The 19771-nt window shown below is 46.2% G+C and overlaps 1 protein-coding gene across 8 annotated transcripts in view; it reads left to right on the top strand.

Moving 5' to 3' along the window:
• limch1a (LIM and calponin homology domains 1a) overlaps nucleotides 1–19553 on the top strand; it is an 80415-nt gene extending 60862 nt beyond the window's left edge. For 4 of the 8 annotated variants that reach the window (XM_072707741.1, XM_072707742.1, XM_072707747.1 and 1 more), the window contains 20 exons: nucleotides 51–89; nucleotides 1816–1942; nucleotides 2766–2923; nucleotides 3225–3657; nucleotides 5687–6013; nucleotides 6911–7019; nucleotides 7402–7523; nucleotides 7891–8008; nucleotides 8293–8349; nucleotides 9508–9533; nucleotides 10622–10735; nucleotides 11476–11568; nucleotides 12008–12169; nucleotides 13125–13183; nucleotides 13582–13697; nucleotides 14171–14288; nucleotides 14854–14937; nucleotides 15282–15390; nucleotides 16127–16229; nucleotides 17192–19553. In XM_072707741.1, coding sequence (XP_072563842.1) covers nucleotides 51–89; nucleotides 1816–1942; nucleotides 2766–2923; nucleotides 3225–3657; nucleotides 5687–6013; nucleotides 6911–7019; nucleotides 7402–7523; nucleotides 7891–8008; nucleotides 8293–8349; nucleotides 9508–9533; nucleotides 10622–10735; nucleotides 11476–11568; nucleotides 12008–12169; nucleotides 13125–13183; nucleotides 13582–13697; nucleotides 14171–14288; nucleotides 14854–14937; nucleotides 15282–15390; nucleotides 16127–16229; nucleotides 17192–17217 — 2500 coding nt within the window. In that variant the 3' untranslated portion in view covers nucleotides 17218–19553. The remainder of the gene's footprint in view (nucleotides 1–50; nucleotides 90–1815; nucleotides 1943–2765; nucleotides 2924–3224; nucleotides 3658–5686; nucleotides 6014–6910; nucleotides 7020–7401; nucleotides 7524–7890; nucleotides 8009–8292; nucleotides 8350–9507; nucleotides 9534–10621; nucleotides 10736–11475; nucleotides 11569–12007; nucleotides 12170–13124; nucleotides 13184–13581; nucleotides 13698–14170; nucleotides 14289–14853; nucleotides 14938–15281; nucleotides 15391–16126; nucleotides 16230–17191) is intronic. The other 4 variants (XM_072707744.1, XM_072707745.1, XM_072707743.1 and 1 more) reach the window with 4 other exon arrangements.
• Nucleotides 19554–19771: the final 218 nt, after the last annotated feature.

The raw sequence follows: 19771 nt of genomic DNA, 5'->3' as shown, positions 1-19771 counted from the left end.
CATCATTTGTCCTCTTTTTTTTTTTGTGCCTTTTATTTCTGCTTTTGTAGATTCAGCCACAGAGCTGCTAGTGTGTCAGATGACCCAGAGTAAGTCATCCCCCTCTCCCTAGCTGACGGACTAATCCGCATATGTGTGTGTGTGTGTGTGTGTGTGTGTGTGCGTGTGCATTGCTCGCGTCGTACTACAACCTTAACATCGCACTCCCGCACGTGTGTCGGCTTGCACGAGAGACATTTGTGCAGACATGCATGTGCACGGGCGCACGAGCATGCATAGAGTCATAACAGCATGCCATAGCATCAATCCCATCATGCCTTGCAGCAGAGGGCTTGCAATGCTCTGATATGATCTCGCATAAATTGACGCCCGTTGAATAATGTACCTTCCTCCTCCTCCAAGAGTCTCTTTCCTTTGGTATAATATTCTTGCTTTGTGGGTTGCATCTGTGCAACTATAAAAAGGAAGGAACGGGGTTACTGACACTCCGACATAAGATCATAGTAACTTTTAACAGCTTTGGCAAATGTTTGAGAATGTGATTTAGGAGCTTCCAGAATCAGGGCTTGGCCACTAAAAATGGTGACAATGGCCCATGTGTGTGAGAGGATGCTCGTGTCCACCCGCGGTCAGCTTGTCAGTGTGTAGATGTGAGCTACGGTTACATGATAGGTCACTTTGTTAGGGTATGAGGGCATCACACCTACAAGCTCTCCAACCTTGCTGCTCTACATAGCCGCTTGGCAAATGGAGTCCGAGAGTATTACAGAATGACAGGATCATTAACTCGGGGCCTCCGTTCCATAGAATGCTTCCTCCTGTGATAGAACTGCAACAGGAAAACCTTCTGGTTTCTTAACGCAACAGTTTGGCCAAGTTTCTGCACATTCAGCCCAATTAGTAATTTAAGTAAGTCTTTCTTTAGACAGCTTCTGTTGACCGTTTCTTACATTCTTTGTCTTCAAACCTTTTAAGAACAGGGATCTGAACTTACATCTGTCAATTCTAAGATAATAATTGCTCGGTTGTCGCATTGAATATAAAATCGTCTTCAAATATAAAATCGAATCGAAGGGTTTCCTCACTTAAATCACATTCTCCTCTTGGAGCACCTTCCTTGTCTTGCAGAAAGTCTAATTTGTCCTAAAGAAACTAATTTTATTACTCCAACTGCTTCCTGCTGCTATGGCTTTTGTTGTTTTGTTTTTTTTTTGGTACAAACTAATTCATGCAGTATCTCCTCCACTTGAAGTCCATTATGCTCAGTTCCTCCATGCATTTGAAGGTGTGGGAGGTCCTACCGGCTTCTCCTTGCTTCACGATGTGGGACGGTGGACCTAGATGGAGTTGGAAATAGATGGCCTTTATGTTTATTTAGGGCTGATAAATAGACTGACATCAAACGATTTCTGGCAAAGAGCTGGCACTAATGTGTGCGGTAATGGCTGTGGTGTGTCACTGACAATCGAAGTGAAATCTTACATAATGTATAACTTAAATTACTGCTTTCCCATCAGGTACGTCTGTTTATTGCATGAATAAAACCCTGTCAGATCCATCAACCATGCTCTTGCTAATGGGAATGGCCGAATTAACAAAAAAAAGACACGATTTGCTTCGTACTGCTGTTCACAGAAGAGGAGCATGGCCTTAGAGTAGCCTCATGCTGGCACGTGACGGTGTGTTGCCTGTAGGCTGGCATGAGTGTCTGCCGCTGGAGTGCAGGTGCCCGAGTGCAGGTGCCCGAGTGCAGGTGCCGGTTTGATGGTCTCCCGCCTCCTCCCCCTTTTCCTGTGGCCGTGTCTCCCCATGCAGGAGCGTCAGCATGATTGACATGCGGTGTGAGGAAGAGGCCATCCTGCAGCCCTACAGTCAGGCGCGTTGTGAGCTCATGCAGAATCAGTACAACAAGCTCCGCGAGGAGGAAGACCACTGGCAGGACGTGAGTGCCGCTGGGGGCCGGGGGCCCGGGGGCCTGGGGCTCACACTACAGCTGGGGTTGGACACCTAGGGACCAGAATAATTGCTAAGGGAAATACTCAGGGCAGCGACACAATCCGCCTCTAGTCAAATAACCATCACAAAGAAAATTCCATGAAGACGACTTTGGTTTGGTTTCGTTACTGACATCTGTCTGTGGGTTGAGGTACTTCAACTGGGACTTAGAAATGAGGTACTGTGCAAAAGTCTTAGATAGGCAGGAAAATTATGTTTAAATGATCTTCATGTTGGTGTGACAGTGAAGTATTATGTCTATCAAAGTGTATCCGCCATTTCAAGAGCTCTCTTAAAGTCACCCCAGTATTTGCAGCAAACATCCAGTACACCAGTGCATTTTTTTGATTCGACCACTAGCACACCTCATATGGCTAATCGATACCTCATTCATTTTTTTTTTTAGCTCATTAAATTAATTAAATTAGCTAGCTGGTGGTGAAATTTAAAAAACACATGGAGTTGGCATGAGGTGCCCCTGAGGAGAAGGCTTGGGAACCAGGGGGTGTTCATCTAGACGTCCAGTAAGATATCAGTGACTTTTTGGAGAACTGAAGAAGTTCTAGTTAGATTTTGTTGTGTTACGGTTAATCTGCATATGTTGCGATGTTAATTGTATGTATATTTTTGAGCATATATACATATACTACCGAGATTGATAGCGTTAAGCATTTTCTTTGACTGTCTACGACTGTGACGGTGATGCTGACGTTGGTGATGCCGACCGCATGGATGGTGACGGTGGTGACTCTTGCCGTCACGCGCCGTAGGATCTGGCTCGCTGGAAGAACCGCAGGAGGAGCGCCTCGCAGGACCTGATCAAGAAGGAGGAGGAGAGGAAGATGATGGAGAAGTTGATGACTGTGGATGGGGCCCAGGGTCACCGGAGGAAGAGCGTCAAGACCTACAAGGAGATAGTGGAAGAGAAGTAAGCGATTTGTTGATTGAAAGCAGAGGTTTCCTGATTGGTTCTTCTACACTAGTGGCCAAAATTGTGGAAGCACTTCCAATTTTTAGAGATTGCAGAACTCTATCCAGCTGTTTCTCCAGTTACTTATTTAATCATCCAGTGTTTGATATTCGTAAACATTCTTTGGTTGTTTATAAACACTACTGCCAATATTCGTGTAGTAATTTTTAAAGCGTACTGCCAAAAATGTCAGGTCTTTCCACAATTTTGGCCAATAGAGTAGATCTGAGCCCCCCTCACTACCTCCCCCCCCCCCCAGGGAACGGCGTGAGCAGGAGCTGCACGAGGCGTACCGGAGGGCGCGTACCCCCGAGGAAGCGGCCGCCGTACTGCAGCACTACGCCCTACGCTTCACCATCAGCGAGGCGGTGCTGGAACGCCTGCAGCTGCCCAAACAAGCGGACCCTGGCACCCCCTCAGCCGAGCCCTCGGCCCCCTCGCCGCTGCCACAACCGGCCACCCCGGACCTGCCCCCGGGCCCCATGAAGAACCTCCGGCAGCAGTCTGCCCCCGTGCCCAAGTTCACGTCTACGGTGGAGGCCACTGTCGTGGGGGTGACCCAGACACCGACCACCGCCGCCGCCCCCCCACACCCGCCAACTCGCATGGCCCTACCCAAGACTGTGCCACTTTTGGCCCCCAAACCCTACATCACGCCCAGGAGTTCGCAAACAGGTCTCCGGTCCATTAAGGTAAGCTCCACGCTGCCCCTTGTGGTGAATGTTTCCCCAGACGCTAGAGCTCTTGTTCTGGGCTGTTTTATTTTTGTAGGCCCAAAAATGTAGTCTTTCTGCAGCGGTTCTTGTCCAGCATCTTTATTTTGTCAAAATCGAAATCAAAAACGAAGTGAAAGTATCTTGTATTGTCAGCTTCAGATATATGATGCGTGGGATCACACACTGAGTGAAATTTTTTTCTTGTCAGTAGATAAGTAATAAATGGAATATAAATACTAGGACATATAAGCAAAAAATACATGACATTAAGACAGAGAGACACAATAAACCTCTTCGTGTGGAGAAAGTCTGCAAATTGGTACTGAGGTTTAGCATGGAAGCAGACTAGATTTAGATGAAGAGTTATGAGTCCACGGTTATTAAACCATTTTACTGATATAGTCTTAGGCTTTAAGGGGCCAGATTGTTCAGCAATCAAATAGTCTAAATGTCTGAGGATCAATCGGTTTGCAAAGCTTGCTGTCTCTGTTTTCTCGCACCATCATTTGTGCTACAGGTCCTGATTAGTGCTCAGCAATTGCCCAAAGGACAGAAACTTACTGTGTTACAATGTTTCCATTCATGGACGAGTATCTGAATATCTTTTTGAAGTCCTCTTATACAATGATTAATCCACCCATTTGTGGCCAGTTTGCAGGTTGCTAAGACCTATGCTGTTTCTAAAGTCCCTTCTTCATTCAGATCCCTTGTGAGATAAAGCATAATAATATTCTTACTAAAATGTTTTTTAAATTTGACGGCTTGTCAAAGTATAATGCTAATAATGCACATGTTCTTTAGTCTAGAAGCAGTGGTGGTGGGACCAAGCAGCTAGAGGAGGCGGGACAAGATATCTGATTGGTTGGTCCCGCCTCCTCTACTTGCTTGGACCCACCTCCTCTAGAATCTGATTGGTTACCTCTCTGACCCAATTTTTTTTTTTCTGCCCTCAGAGTAGAATTCCCATGAGTGTGGTTCTGAGCTGGTTCAGCCTGAGGATCTTCATTTTAACTTGGCCATTAATTCAACCCAGATTTTTAAAATTCTGAACCAAATTTATTTAACCAAAAAAATGCCGCAGCAATAGCAAAATATCGCTGCAATGAAAAGAGGTTTTACGATGTCACCTACTTAGCTACTGTTTGTTTATATTAACATTTTATTCATGATTGTCTTTTGTATGGATTACTTTACGTCGCTAATCTTAACTTAACGTTGGTAGCTCGTTTTATCTTGTTGACACTTACGTATTTGCCTTTCTGTCAACAATCCACATAAGTCCATTTAAAACATTAAGCTGCTCACGGACAGCTGTATAAAGATTGTATTTGTGGTGCAAAAGGTGTCATTATGTTGTTCTAGGTATATTTTGTAAAGTAGTTTCTGAGAAAATGCATTTCTTCACACTGCTGAAGTAATGGATTTTTGGAGATGAGTGTTTTTCATCGGACAGCGACAATATAGGATATCAGGCATCCCACCATAGATGTACTGATTTCAGGGAGGTTGATGAGGGACACCCCATCCCCGAAATGAATGACAGAGGTAACATCTTTCAGTCAGAAGAAAGGAAAACGAGAGAGGGGGGAAAAAAGCTGTATAAAAATTTGGATTCAGATTCTAAATGCTTTTATTATCCCAGAGGATATTGCTTGTGAATACAGACTGCACAATACACAACTACACGATAAGACAAAAACAGACAATAGACAGTGCACATAAAACACAATACAGTGCACACAAATGCAGTGCGGTACACGCAGTGCACACAAATGCAGTGCGGTACACGCAGTACACAGTCAACAGAGAAGGAGTGCTTGATAGTACCACATATGTACTTGTATATGATCTGTAAAAACATATAAGTGAATCAGCAGAGTTCAGCTGATTTTATTCAGCCTGATCTTCAGTGATTTAGTGTCAGCTGAGAGATCCATTAGTGTGGGGGGGGGGGGGGTGCTGCCAGTGGCCCTAACGATGAGCCACGTCCTGTTCTTATCTCCAGGCAGATGGGATAGTGCGCGTGAACGGGGAAACGGGGGAGGTGTCCAGCAGGCTGGAGAACAGCAGGGGCAGAGCCAAGGACAATGGGGCGTCGCCGGTGAAGGAGGCGGCCTCCCTGCCTCAGGCTCCGCCCTCCACCTTCAGCAGCCCCAAGAAGGAGCCCGGGGATGAGATGGGAGGGAAGGACGTCGGTCTTGGTGCCCGTGTTGAGCCCCCGGCCGTGCAGGAAGCCGCCTGCGTCACATGTCTGGGGGAGCCGGAACAGGCCACGCCTCCAGCTCTCACCGAGGTGGAAGCCACACCCATCAGACCAACCTCCCTCCCCACGGTAACGGCGTCCGTTTGCCTGATACTGTACAGAACAGAACCGCATTTAGGATTGGAAACTGTATTCCCTCTGAAAGATAATATAAATTCTTAACGCTAGATTCCTTGTGGTCCTTAATGGTTTAATCATAGGCGATTTTACCGGGGGTGCACCCCCAACTGGTCAGACGATAATGCTATTTGAACATATTAAGTTCCATAAAATGAAATTATATTATAATGTTATATTTGAATATGTGGCTTGTATGGGTGCAACAACCCTGTTTGCCCACGGTTCGGTATATATCGCGGTTTTGGGGCCATGGTGGCGGTAAGGTTTCGGTATCCTTTTATAATCATATTTAAGAAAAAAAAACACATCATCCTTTAATTAAGCAATGAACGCTTACAAATAACTGTATACTTAGCTTGGTAGCAACATGTTTACTTAACTGTGTAACGGTACGCGGTATATTATCGAACTGTTCAGTACGCGCCGACGGTCCGTCATTTTCCTTTACGTACTGACGTGAATATGACACAGCTTATTTTCGAGGGCTATAAATAGCATTATACAGCAGCAGATAGTGTATCAAACAGTTCAGTAACATATCGTGTGCCGTTACACCGCTATTGGGCTGTATTAGTCGCATCAATGTTTAATAATAATTTACTGTATTTTCATAAATTCATTTATGTGGATGAATGACTGGTTGGGCTCTCTCAGTCTGCACCCCCAGGGAGACGGCAGCATAGTCACCCGTGACCACAGTATTCTATATTCATAGATATAGATCGTCTTCACTTCTAAATTGGCTCCGCCTCCAATTCTGTAACAAGCTAGATGCTTCTTTTGGAAAAATGTAGAATTTCATTGGATGAGGATGATGAGTCACCGAATCTGTGGCCCCTCCCCCAGGACCTCCAGAGAGAGAGTGTGGTGTCAGAGACTGCTGAAGTCGGCTCTGCAGACACGCAGGAGAGGGAAGACGAGGCGGAACCTGCAGCTGCACAGCAGCCACTCACAGGTAGGGAGAATGCCGTCATTTTTCCCCATGCATACACGCCACCCGGTGGTGACTTTCAGCAGTGCAGGTCGTTTCAGATGGACACGGACAGTGTTGGCTTTTTGGCATGTACCATTTTCATGGGCCGATAACCACATTAGTACAGGTGGAAGGTCTTCAAACTGCACTAGTCTAACGATCCATCCATCACTCTCTCCGAATCCATGATCCATCAGATCCATCTGATTAAAATAAAGTTGGATAAAAGGTCATACGAATCATGCACACTTGCCTCCATTTATCGTGCACCCTCGACTCAGCTACTTGTCGTGTGTAAAAAGCGCCTCTGGCTGAAACGGGACATGGGGCTTCTGGGTAAACCATTGCATTCTGGACTCTGGAGGTGATGAAGAGCAGGACGCGGCTTCAGCCGAGCAGGAGGCTGAGGAGGAGGGACCCCCTGCGAGGATGGAACGGGGGTGTACGGTGACCACCACCATCCTGACGGAACTCACTCAGACACAGGTGGGTCACACACACAGAATTTCCTGACGTTGGTGTAGAAGATCCAGGAAAATTTACTTGACGTTCAGTAGAAAGGTTAAAGGTCACCCCGTGTCATAGGTTAAAGGTCAACCCATGTCACAGGTAGGGTTGGGCGTCTCACTGTGGCTGCTAAAGATGAGCAGAGAGGTGTAGCATCTTCAGGCTTGGCTCCTGTTCAAGGGTAGGATCACAGCTGGTCATAGTTGGTCACACCAAGCCATTTTGGGTTACTGTTGATCGCAGCCGGTCGTAACTTTTATATAAACTTCTCAGAGACAGGTGTGATGCAGGGTAGATGAAACTCCCCACATGTCTGGACTGCATGACCAAGTGAATGTCCTTCCAGATCCTGCCCAGTAACATGCCAGAGATGAAGAGGGCTGGGGACGAGGAGGCCTGCTCTCCAAGGAGAGCGGAGGCACCCCCTCCCAGCACCCAACCACCCTGTGAAGCACCTGCGTCAGGTAATAGTGCCACACTGTGGCTGTTTACGGAAGTGCAGCCCGACACAGGGTAATGAATCTGCGAGGGGAGCTGGAATGGAGGAGACAGGAAGTGACATAATAGGCACTGCTGGTTTATAGGTGATCGATGCTTCGGATTCCCTCATTCTTCACACTCCGTTGCGCTCTCCTGCTCTGCATCTTGTTTCTCTCTTGCTACGTTTCTGATAGCCAGCTCACATTTTTTACGTCTATTTCCCCTTCTTTTCTCCACGTCCTTGACCCGTTCTGGGGTTGTGGTGTAGAGTTGGCTTACAGTGCCGGTAACTCTAGGTTACGCTGGGAGTTCTTCACGTTGCCAGGTAACAAACCCCTCTCTGATTGGCTGGACGGGAATTGTCACAGGCCAGCTGACAGTGTGTGGCCCCGCCCACTCTGTGTGTCCTTCCTCAGTCTCCACTCACTGTCCCTTCTCCCCCATACTGTATTTGTTCCCCTGAATACAACATAATGTTCCTTTGAATGGTGTATATATCCTTGTGTCCTCTAAGACTTGTCCGGTCACATGGTGTCGTAGATGCTGGTATTGCGTCCACCCCCCCCCCCCCCCCCCAACAGACTATAACAGCAAATCAACAATATGGTTTGCTTACTAACTCTGCATCTGTCTTGAACGATTTGAGAACATCCCTACTGTAAATTTATTTCTGGTGCAGTCATTCTTACGGGAGATTACAATAACGTCAATTTCTCAAATTTGTTTTTCATTTCAAAAACAGAATAAGGATTATTATGCCATAAGCAACTCATCTATCTATTAACTTAAAGATGCCGCCTTGCTTTCCGTATAGCAGTGAGTCCCGCCCACTCTTCGGTACCTCGTTGTAGATCCAGCAGACCTTGGGGGCGACTCAGAATTAAGGTCATGAACAGGACCGCAAAGCAGCATCACTTTGCGGGAGACACTGTTGAGTGCGATGTCTGTCTCCACTCCCACGTGTCACCCAGATCCTCCTTGGCGTCATCGATCTGTCTCTCTGTCCTGTCAGGCGGACATGTGTCGAGGGAATACGCTTGGGTCACCGGGATGGGCCTGGGTAGCTGAATTGTCCATGTGCTGATGTGGCATCTCCTTTCATAGGTCCATGTGGAATTGAGTTTAGGTTAATGTGAGGCTAGTCGCTACGACGGATGCACCAGACTGAAGGTCCAGACTGTGTTTGGAGAGCCTTTGACAATTCAGCTACCCTCCACCGTCGGGTTACTTCATGTTGATCCCTTCCCTATAAGTCTAACGTTTTAACAGCCGTGTGTGTTCCTTTCGCCGTTTTACCAATCGCACCTCTTCTCAGTGTTAATCTGTAAGAACGAGTTAATCTGAAAGAAGAGTTTAGCAGCTGTGTTTTATAAAAAGAAAATTCAGATTCCATAACAGGACGCATTTAGAAAAGACAGATGTGGGAACGATCGTGCCGCAGCCTGGCCTGCTTCTGACACTCTTGTCTTCCCGTTTCCAACAGACGATCAGGAGAAAGACCTCGTAAACGTAAGTAGGCTTTCGGAATGTGCTGCTGTCATGGGCATGGATTCTATGGAAACCAAGCCTTGATGCAATGCAGAAGGATCCAAACTGACCACCTCAGGTTTTCCCATCTGGTTTTCAAGATTCTCTACAACAGCGCTAGTTAGATTTGGTATAAAACACACTCTTTCTCTGGTCAAATAACTAGCACAAAAAGCTGCATTTTGTAGTACTATTCTATAAACACAATTTTCAGTTTTTTCTTTAGCGCCACCTGTCTGTGGGATGAGGTAGTTCAACTGGGACTTAGGAATACAGTACTGTGCAAAAGTATTAGGTAGGCAAAGAAAATGATGCTTGAATAAGGGTGTAAAAGTGTGACATGTCTCGCAGTGTGTCAGCAGAGCAATTTCAAAACCTCTCCTGAAGTCACCCCAGAATCTGACGTTTTTAACTCAACCACTAGCATGTATTGATCAGCTAATCAATGCCTCATCGAGTTATTTAACACATCAAATTAATCAGTTAAGTGAGCTGGTGGTGAAAGGTAACCAACACATGGAACAGCTGAGGTGCCCCTGAGGAGAGGTTTGGGAACTGAAGCGGTGTTCATCCAGCCATCCAGCAAGATACCAGTAACCTTTTGGAAAATGGAGGAAATTCCTATTAGTTTTTATAGTGTTACTATTCACTTGCATATATTCTATGGTTAAATTGTGCTTTTTTCCTGAGCACATGCACACTTGCTTCCCAAATAAATAGCTTCAAACATTTTCTTTGACCGCCTAAGGCTTTTGCTCATTATAACATAATGATTGAATACAGTAATTGACCAGAGTGAGTTGAAAATGACAGAAGACTACAAGGTCATTTTACCAGATGCGGAAAAGCTGTATTTAGGTCTGCTCTCCTTTCTCTCTGTTTATCCTTCCTGTTTAAATTCTGTCCAGAAGGCTCTGTAGCTCCCAGTACCGATGGCACAAACCAGTAGAAGGTAGTGATGGCCCGGTGCCTCTGTCACCTCTCCTCTCTCCTGTGTTGTGTGTCGTTGCGTCCTGCCATGTGCCTCTTATCCTGCCGCGTGTCGGCATGTTGGCGAACGGCCCTGTCAGATCCCCACCCCAGTGTTGAGTCTGCCCAAGCGGGTCGACCACTGGTCTTGGGACCCGGACGAGGAGCGCAGGCGTCAGGAACGATGGCAGCAGGAACAGGAGCGCATGCTTCAGGTATACGGACCAGCCGGGCCGGCCGGCCCCGCCCACCTGCTCAAAGCCCCCGCACATTCCGCCCTTTGGCCCCGCCCACCAGCGGAGGTGACGGCTGGTTTGCAGATGAGCCTGGGGACACGCCCCCTCTAACACGCTGCTGCCGCCCCCATTCTCTCTCTGCTTATACACCGTATATAAGCACCCCCCCCCCCCCCCCACACCCCACCCCTGCTGGCATTGCCTGTCATGGCTGTCTCTGTCCCCCCGTGTCACGAACTCCACGCCCCATCCCGTGACACCATGCATGCCCCGTCGTGGGGGGGGGGGGCCCTGTGCTAAAACGTAGCACTCGGCTGCGGCTTCTGAGTGTGCGTCCCACCCAGGGATGATAAAACGTCCGTGCACGCCATGTTGGGGTGACCCCCCCCAGCCGTGCGCCAGTTCCCACACTTATTCCCACCGGACCCGGACGTCGAGGTTAAACCTGAACGAAGGATCAGCTCTTCAGAGGCTGCCGACAGACGAGCGAATGGACGTTCAGCTTTGACTCCCTGTTTCAGCGGCCTGGCTTAGGTGTTTGTCTTTGAATGTATGGGACTGTCCCTTTTAGGCTTTTCAATGTTTTTCCGTCTTCCGTCTGCGTCTGAAACCTGTGCTGCGTCTGACTCCGCCGTCGGCCGTGCGGTCCTAGTGCCCTCCCCTCGGTTCGCCCCCGCCGTGTGTATGACCTGTGTGCCGTGTCCGTCCCCCGGCAACAGGAGAAGTACCAGCGGGAGCAGGAAAAGCTGAAGCAGGAGTGGGAGAGAGCTCAGAAGGAGGTGGAGGAGGAGGAAAGGAAGTACCACGAGGAGGTGAGAGCGGTGCTGTTATGATCCGTTTCCATAGCTACAGTGTTTTCCGCGTCCATGTGAGGTTGACGACATTCCGCTGTTTTCGCCATTATCTGGAGTCTGACCGGAAATCTTGCCGGTCGTGTCGAGCTTATTAGCACTTGCATTCAGCAGAATAAGTAGAAGTAGTTTGTGAAGCAGCTAAGTAACAGTTTTAGCTAATGCTGCTGCACAGGGTTCGAATTGTGTCAGAGGTCTTGGGGCGGTCCTAACCGTAACCGTTTCCCGCTTCATTTACAGTCGTTGAACAGGGTGGTAGTTTAGCAGGACTCTCCCCCCCCCCCGGCACATTTTTTCTTTCTTATGGGGGGTGCCTGAGTTCTTAAACCCCCCCAGGAACCCTTCGGTTCGAGCGCCGCTGTCTGGGTTGCCTATTTATCGTTACCTTCATGCCATGAAGGAGAGGAAGATCTTGGAGGAAACGGTGACCCCCCTGACCCCCGGGCTGCCCACCCTGCCCTCCTTCTTCGGCGACTCGACTGCACCCCCCAGCCCCCAGAACACCATCGTCCGCTCGCTGGCCGACTGGGAACGCAAGCAGGAGCTGCTGGAGAAGCAGGCTGTAAGGGGGACACACACATGCTTTCTAAAAGCCACAGAAGTATTGAGTTGCTGTGCAAAACTCTTAGGCAGTCAAAGAAAACGATGTTTAAATGATCTTCATATTGACATAAAACAGATATCATATCTGTCAAAGTCTGTCAGCTTAGCTATTTCAAAACCTCTCCTCAAGTCACTCCAGTATTTGCAGTGACCGTCCAAGACACCAGGGCTATTCAAATCACGGTCCTCGAGGTCCGAGCACTGCTGATTTTCCAGCCTTCCTTCACCTGTGACCCAGATGTGAAGCCTCTGACCAATCAGAATCAGTCATTATTAAACTAACTATTTGGGAGAACTGAAAACAAGGCCTGGATTTGGAATCGAGGGCCTGAGTTGAATAGCCCTGCAATACACCCATGTTTGATTTAGCACACCTCGTATGGCTAATCAATACCTCATTGAGTTATTACCAAATTAATCAGTTACGTGAGCTGGTGGTGAAACAAACGCATGGAATGGCTGAGGTGCCCTTGAGGAGAGATTCAGGAACTGAAGTGGTGTTCATCTAGCCATCCAACCAGATATCAGTAAATATTTGGAGGACAGAAGAAATTCCTGTTAGTTTTTATTGTGTTACTCTGACTTTACGTATGTTCTAATGTTAAATTGGGTTTTTTTCCTGAGCAGATTTACACTTACTACCCATATAAATAGTTTTTAAATTTTCTTTCATTATCTAAGACTTTTGCTCAGCACTGTATGTGTACCTCATACAGATATGTCTGTAATATATAATATGTTGTAAAAACCCTTACATAAGTCATATTTTACTTAAGCCAGGATTACCTTCCCGTACCATTAAAGACACCTGAAAGCAAAAAACACATAATCCAGTGTCCAGTGGGGTTCGCACACTGGTGCAGAGCTGCGTGTGCGACGCTCAATCTTACTCTACTCCCACCTGGTGTCTGCAGATGGAGCCACAACAGGACAACAACATGGCCCAGGACGCAGGAACCAGGAACGGGTCCAGGTGAGTGACGGAGCGTGGGGCACTGACACTCCATCCACCCTTCAGGCCTTTAGGTCACCAGCGTTATCATCTCAGCCTTGGGGGTGATATTACAGTCAGCTGCTTGCATTTCTTACAGGTGGAAAGTTCAGGTCCAGAAAGTAAAAATCCAGACCAAGATTTTCTTTCAACCAACCAACTGAGTATAAAGAGTCACAGACACAGAGTACTCAACTGGTTGGTTGGAACAAAATCTTGGTCTGGATTTTTGACTTTCTGGACCTGAATTGGCCACCACTGCTTTCTTATACCCCTTTTATAATATCGTGTGTGAACCTGAGGACTGGAACTGTGGTTTATGTTTAACCCGGGACTGCCGGCTTTTGACTGGTGCCACTTGAAAATCTCACCCTCCGCAGCCCGACCCCACAAAGCACCGGCCAGACAACAGCGATCACACCGAGTCTGCAGAACGGCCAGCAAGCCCCGCTGGACCCCAGCCAGTCCAGCGTGCCTCAGCTGCAGTTCATCCAGGGTGAGCAGCAGGAAATGTTTCAGGCTGTGGTCTTGAGTGGGAGGAGCTAAGTAGGAGGACAGTGATTGGACAGTTTAATTCTCCTGGATTTACACTAGAAATGTCATTCGTTCATTCATTCATTCGTTCATGCATTCATTCATTTTCCTCCTCTTATCCGGGTTCGGGTCGCGGGGGCACCAGTCTGAGCAGGGATACCCAGACCTCCCTCTCCTCAGTCACCTCCTCCAGCTCCTCTGAGGGAATACCAAGGTGCTCCCAGGCCAGCTGAGAGATACAATCTCTCCAGCATGTCCTGGGTCCACACTGGGGTCTCCTCCAGGACATCCATGAAGCACCTCCCCAGGGAGGTGTCCTGGGGGAATCCTACACAGATGCCCTATAGAATGGATGAAAGCATGCATGCATGGATGGATGGATGGATGGATGGGATTATTTGGTGATCCATGGATGTCCCCTTGTTCTCTGGCCAGATGCATCGTGGGCCAGCAAGAGGCCTGAGGCTCAGCAGCAGGACGAGGTGTTTAAGAAGACGGCCTCCCTGGATCGCAACTGGAGCTCGCAGCAGGCGCAGTCGGGGGGAATGAAAAGGTGTGTGTGTCTCTTTAAGGAGAAACAGCCCAGCACCCCCAGGGATTAATATTGCCCAATTTGACAGTTTCAGCAGTTGCTGGGCAATCTCATCACTTCAGTCTCTGCTGCTGTGTAACTTGAAGCATTTTAGGGCCGATCACGATAAACTGGCTGCCACCAAATGCAGTTCACTGTGAGTTTATCGAACCTTTCTGAGCAGCTGAAAAGCCAAGGCGATGTATCACCCTGCCCACATCTCCTCACCCTGCCCACATCTCCTCACCCTGCTCACATCTCCTCACCCTGCTCACATCTCCTCCGCCAGCGTCATCTGCGCCCCCGCCATCAGAAACACATCATTGTGCTCTGTGATCATGATCCGTGTGCCGTGACACTGAATGTCGGCCGTGTGTTTGCCTTGTGTTTTGCCTGGGGCGGGGATTCTCACTGAGAGCCTTGTCTCCCCGGTTGGCGCCCCCTCCTGGCCTGGCTATGCGTGACGCTGGGAGTCCCATTCGAATGTCCCATCTGAGTGTCGTTCAGAGCTTCTCGTTGAGTATCGGGATGCCCTTGTTGTCCCCAGGTCTGGATCCTGTGAAAATGTAGGGACAAACCCATCTATGTCATCCCCATTCTCATCTGCCACCCAGCCCCCGTCTCCCAACAGGTATGACCCCCCCCCCCACACACACACAGCCACCCTCACATGCCGTCTTCTGGTGGGAATCTGGCTGGATCAAACTGGATTGGCCATCAACCATGGAGACTCATTAAGTGACATACTGAGTCAGTCACATGTCCATTGTGATCCTCTATATTGATGCACCACATCATCCAACAAAAGATTATTTTGTTAAGATACATGTGTGTAAATGTGTTGTGTTGTTAATATCACTCATTTTAAAAAAAGAGGCCCATTTTTCATAGCTCTGCACTGCGTGTCATTTCACCACTCCGTGTTGCCAGTGCGTCACGCGGGAAGTCGGGTGTGGACTGTATCGCCCCCTACAGGTCGGTGAGCGGGAAGAAGCTGTGCTCCAGCTGTGCCCACCCATTAGGCAAAGGTGCTGCCATGATCATTGAGACTCTTGGCCTCTACTTCCACATCCAGTGCTTTAAGGTCAGTGGAGGAGAACATCGTTCTGGTAATCTGTAGGGTACCTGCTGCAAGGTGCTGGGTCTTATTGCTTTCTATAGGAACATGCTATTGCAGATGTCAAATACAGGTTCCTCCTTACTTCAGAAGCATGATGAGCCACATATAACCTTCAACCCATTGTTTTTATGTAGGAGAGTAGTAAAATGCCTTCAGTCCTGCTCCAAACAGGCTATTGTATAGCTACCTAAATTCTGAGGCCCTCAAATGAACAAATTGTGGTAACACTTTACTTGAAGCAGTCATGTGTAATGCTTTACAGATACCTTCATAGTGCATTATAATGCATTCATAATGTATTATAAACATGACTATAACTATAAAAACAAGGCATAACACATTAGGGCCATGTTTATTATCCATTATGAATGCTCTATGAAGCTTTCATCTATAATGCACTATGGATACCTTCATAATGCAGTTCAAAGCATCCTTAATGCTTATACCGACCATTATAATGCATTATAAAGGTGTCTATAATGCATTATGATGATTGCTTTAAGTGAAGTGTTTCCCAGTTCACCTCCTCAGCATAGTGTTCTGTGTCGGGTGGTAAAACTTGCTCACTTTATTAAGAACCAGAACTGGAGAATCTGTTAGTTGCAGAGGTTTAAAAGTTCAAGGCACAATAATTCTTTGACAGTCCCAGATTTTCTGGACTGAGGGTGTATGAAATGCTGACTCGATCTCTCTGCTCCAGTGTGGGATCTGCAAGGGACAGCTAGGGGACACCAGCACAGGTACAGATGTGAGGATTCGAAACGGCCTCCTCAACTGTCACGATTGCTACATCAAATCTCGTGGTGAGTGAACGCACTGTGCACCGGCGCTATGCTAGTCAGAGATAAGTGTCAGTCGCATACAACTTTGCTGAACAATGTTGGGCAAATGGGCACCTCAAATGGAAAAGTTACATTTTGAAATATTTGAATTCCATTCATCCTGTGAGCACTAGTTCTGGTCAGGAAGCCAGTAAGGCTGAAATACAGCCTGGGTGGGATGCCAGTCCATTACGGGGCACATATAGTGGCCTTGAGGTTTAAGACAAAACTACTATCTGGTAATTCCTCACAGCAGTGTACTGTACTTGGAATATTATATTTCTTGGAAGCCTACATGTAAATATACCGTAAAAGGGGAGGGGTTATGACAATTCCAGAGGCCCCGGAACGACAGTGACCCTTAAAAATTTGGAAAATTATTGAATTGGTCTGGGTGTGGCGCCCAGTGTGATTTTCGTTCAAGGGCTGCAACATCTGTAGCGGTGCCCCTGCATATTTGTGTGTGTGTGTGTGTGGGGGGGGGTTTATGTATATATTACATTGCGGGGACCAAATGTCCTCACAATGTCATATAAACCTGTTATTTTGATGTTGTGGAGACCATTTTTATAAACTCAATTTTATAAAAAAAATCTGTTACTGCAATCAAAAAACTAAAGATGCCAAATGTCTTGTATTTTGTTTGGTTACTTATGGTTAAGGTTGGGGCTGGGTAGAGGTTAAGGTTGTCATAGCTGGAATTAGGGTTATGCCCATAGAAATTAATGGACAGTTCCCACAAAAAAATGAGTACAAGTGTGTGTGTGCGTGTCCATGTATCTAAGTGTATATGTGTTTATATTGTCCCATCTTTAGGTTACAAATATTACATTGTAACAAAGTAAATTCATCATAGCCTAATAAAATGCCTGTTACAAAAGAGCCACACATTGCAGTGATTCAGAGCCAGGCTGGTTAACTTAATGTACCATTTTGTATTGCAGCTGCTGGCCAGCCTACCACTTTGTGATGACCCTTGACCCTTGTGATGACCCTTGACCCTAGGATAGGACGGTGAAGGGAACCTGAATGGACAATCGCCAATGGGACATGAATTAGGCAGAGTCCTTCCCCAACTTTGCAAACCCCAGATTTTTTCCCCTTACAGCTGACAGAGAATTGAGTTTTTTTTTTGTTTTGTTTCACAACGAAAATATGAAAATCCCCCGGTTATTTAGTTGGTTTTAACAACTATGGCGAGTTTCCATGGTCTTTTCTACAACTGGTCGTGTGACATGGCATTTTTAGAAATGTATTATTCAATATAACGTTTTTTTTTTTACTTCACATAAAGTTCTCAGTTTTTGCCAGATCTCTTGAACAACATCAGAACCCATACTGTAAACGTATATCCACATTAAAATAAGCAAGCAAATAAATGCACACAGTGATGTTTTTAAAGATACTGAAGCAGTTTCTTGGTAGAGTTTCACGGTTGCTTTTTTCAGCGGGCACTCTTGGTTCCAGCAAACAAAGCTGGAATCTTTATCAGATAACTGTGTTTGATATTTGATCATAATGGAGAATGTTTCACTCTACGAAATGTGTATATGCATCGCAGCTGTCTGTTTCATACTGTGTACTGCCGACTTGTGGCTAAAATTCTTATCCCTGGTGTTATGCGCGAATCTCGGTTCGTACACGGCAGTTATATTAGCTAAGAATGGAGCACCGTTGTTTTCAGTTCATTAGATATGACAAAAAAAACCTGCATTGAATAAGATGGCCGGATATTTGTGACTCTCGTTCAGTGTGTGTAGTTCGACGGAAAGAGGATTTTCAAAATTCATCACTAGACGAAAATGTATATTTTTGGAGTATGGATCAGCAAGACATTTTGTAATGCCTTAATCGTACACTAATAACAACCGATATTATTGTTAATTTTTGGACGTGTAGCAGTTTAAGTTGGAGAGTTCCAATCGAGCTAATAAATTGCGGTGGTTTGAGGATATATGTTTCATGTTTTCAAAATACCAGAATTATGTAATTTGGTTATGGCTGTTGAATCCGATTCAATATTTAATCTGCCTTAAAGTGTGTTGTTAAAGGCAGGTCGAACAGACGTTTGGTTTTGTGAGGATATACAAATGTATGATTCCGAGGTAGTTTTTACGTGTCGGATTGAACCACCTTTTTCTTTGTTATTTCTTTTGCTGGTCTGATTTCAGTGAATATTAATTAGCCCGCTAACGTAGCAGTAATTTATTTAAATAAACACAATGCATGATCGCTCTTACGTTAATATTTCCCCAGTGGCATACGCCCCTAAAATGTTTCGGTTTCGATTTGATATACTGCGGATTTATTTTAGGTAACATTACATTAAACCTGTGCCTTAGGAATGCAACTGATTGCACACATCATGTAATGTTGGGTCTCGAAATTGAATCCAAAGATGATGTCTTTGTATCGGCAGAGGCTGCATTCTGCTGACATCGGTCTGGCGAAGTTGTGCACAAGCTAAAATAAGCGCTTTTCTGTGATATGTACCTTCCTTTTATTTATGATTGAATGAGCTCTCAGGCAGGAATTTCATGTTCCTAGACACTTCCAGCTCGACTGGTTATTTTTAAAAATGGTGTATTCACATTATACACTATGCATTATACAGCAAAAGCAATCTCGCGCGCGCTACTGTAAAACGTATTTTACAGTAGGTTTGATACATGTGTGAGTTAGTCTTGTTTGAAGTTTGCTACTTTTGAGAAATGGCAAGAGGAAGGGAAAACGTTCGTCTCCACGCGAATCGTTTTAATGAACCTGAAGCACAGATGTACCAGCAGCGGACCCACTCTCATAAACGACATTTGCCAGACCATTTCGCCATTGATCTGTCCGTTCGTAGCTGCCAGAGATAAATGTATCGTTGGGGATTTCCCTCAACCGAGTGTATGTATGCTTTTACATTTCCAATGTATGCCTAACCGTTCCCCAGAACTTATAAACCAGTGAATATCTTGCAGTTCCCTTTTTCTTTTTCTATACAGCTTTGCAGTCGAAACCCAGTTTAGTTTCTCCTGTTATGCAGTATTGTTTAAGTTCTGCTTATGTATTACGTTTACTTAAAATATGAAAGGTATGAAGCGAAAGGGAGATGGGGCAGTAATAAGGCAATAATCTTGTGTAATAATGTGTGGGAGGAACACTTGTTGAAAATAAGAATGATACTTGTTTAAGTTCTGTATTTATTGTGATATTGCTCTGAAAATAAACAATCGATTTAATAGATAAGAGATGTTCAAATGCAATGGCTTTTATAGCAAATGTTATGTTTATGTTTATAAATAAAATGTTTCAAAAGCACCGTTTAGTAGGCCTGTTTGTTTTTGTGCATGTGTCCGTGATTGGAAGGTCGCTGGGTCCGAACCTGTGGCTGATAGAGTGGTTTCACCGTTGGGCAAACCTTGAGCAAAACCCTTAACCCCAACTGCTCCACGGATTGGCTGACCCTGCTCACTCCCTTGTGTGTGTCTGCGAGTAAAATGGTCTGCGAGATTACCGGAATAGTGCGTCCCTCTTTC

The sequence above is a fragment of the Paramormyrops kingsleyae genome, chromosome 25 (assembly GCF_048594095.1).
Source record: "Paramormyrops kingsleyae isolate MSU_618 chromosome 25, PKINGS_0.4, whole genome shotgun sequence".
Lineage (NCBI taxonomy): Eukaryota > Metazoa > Chordata > Actinopteri > Osteoglossiformes > Mormyridae > Paramormyrops > Paramormyrops kingsleyae.
Note: the sequence above shows the minus strand (reverse complement) of the source record. Positions and strands in the feature narration are given on the sequence as shown.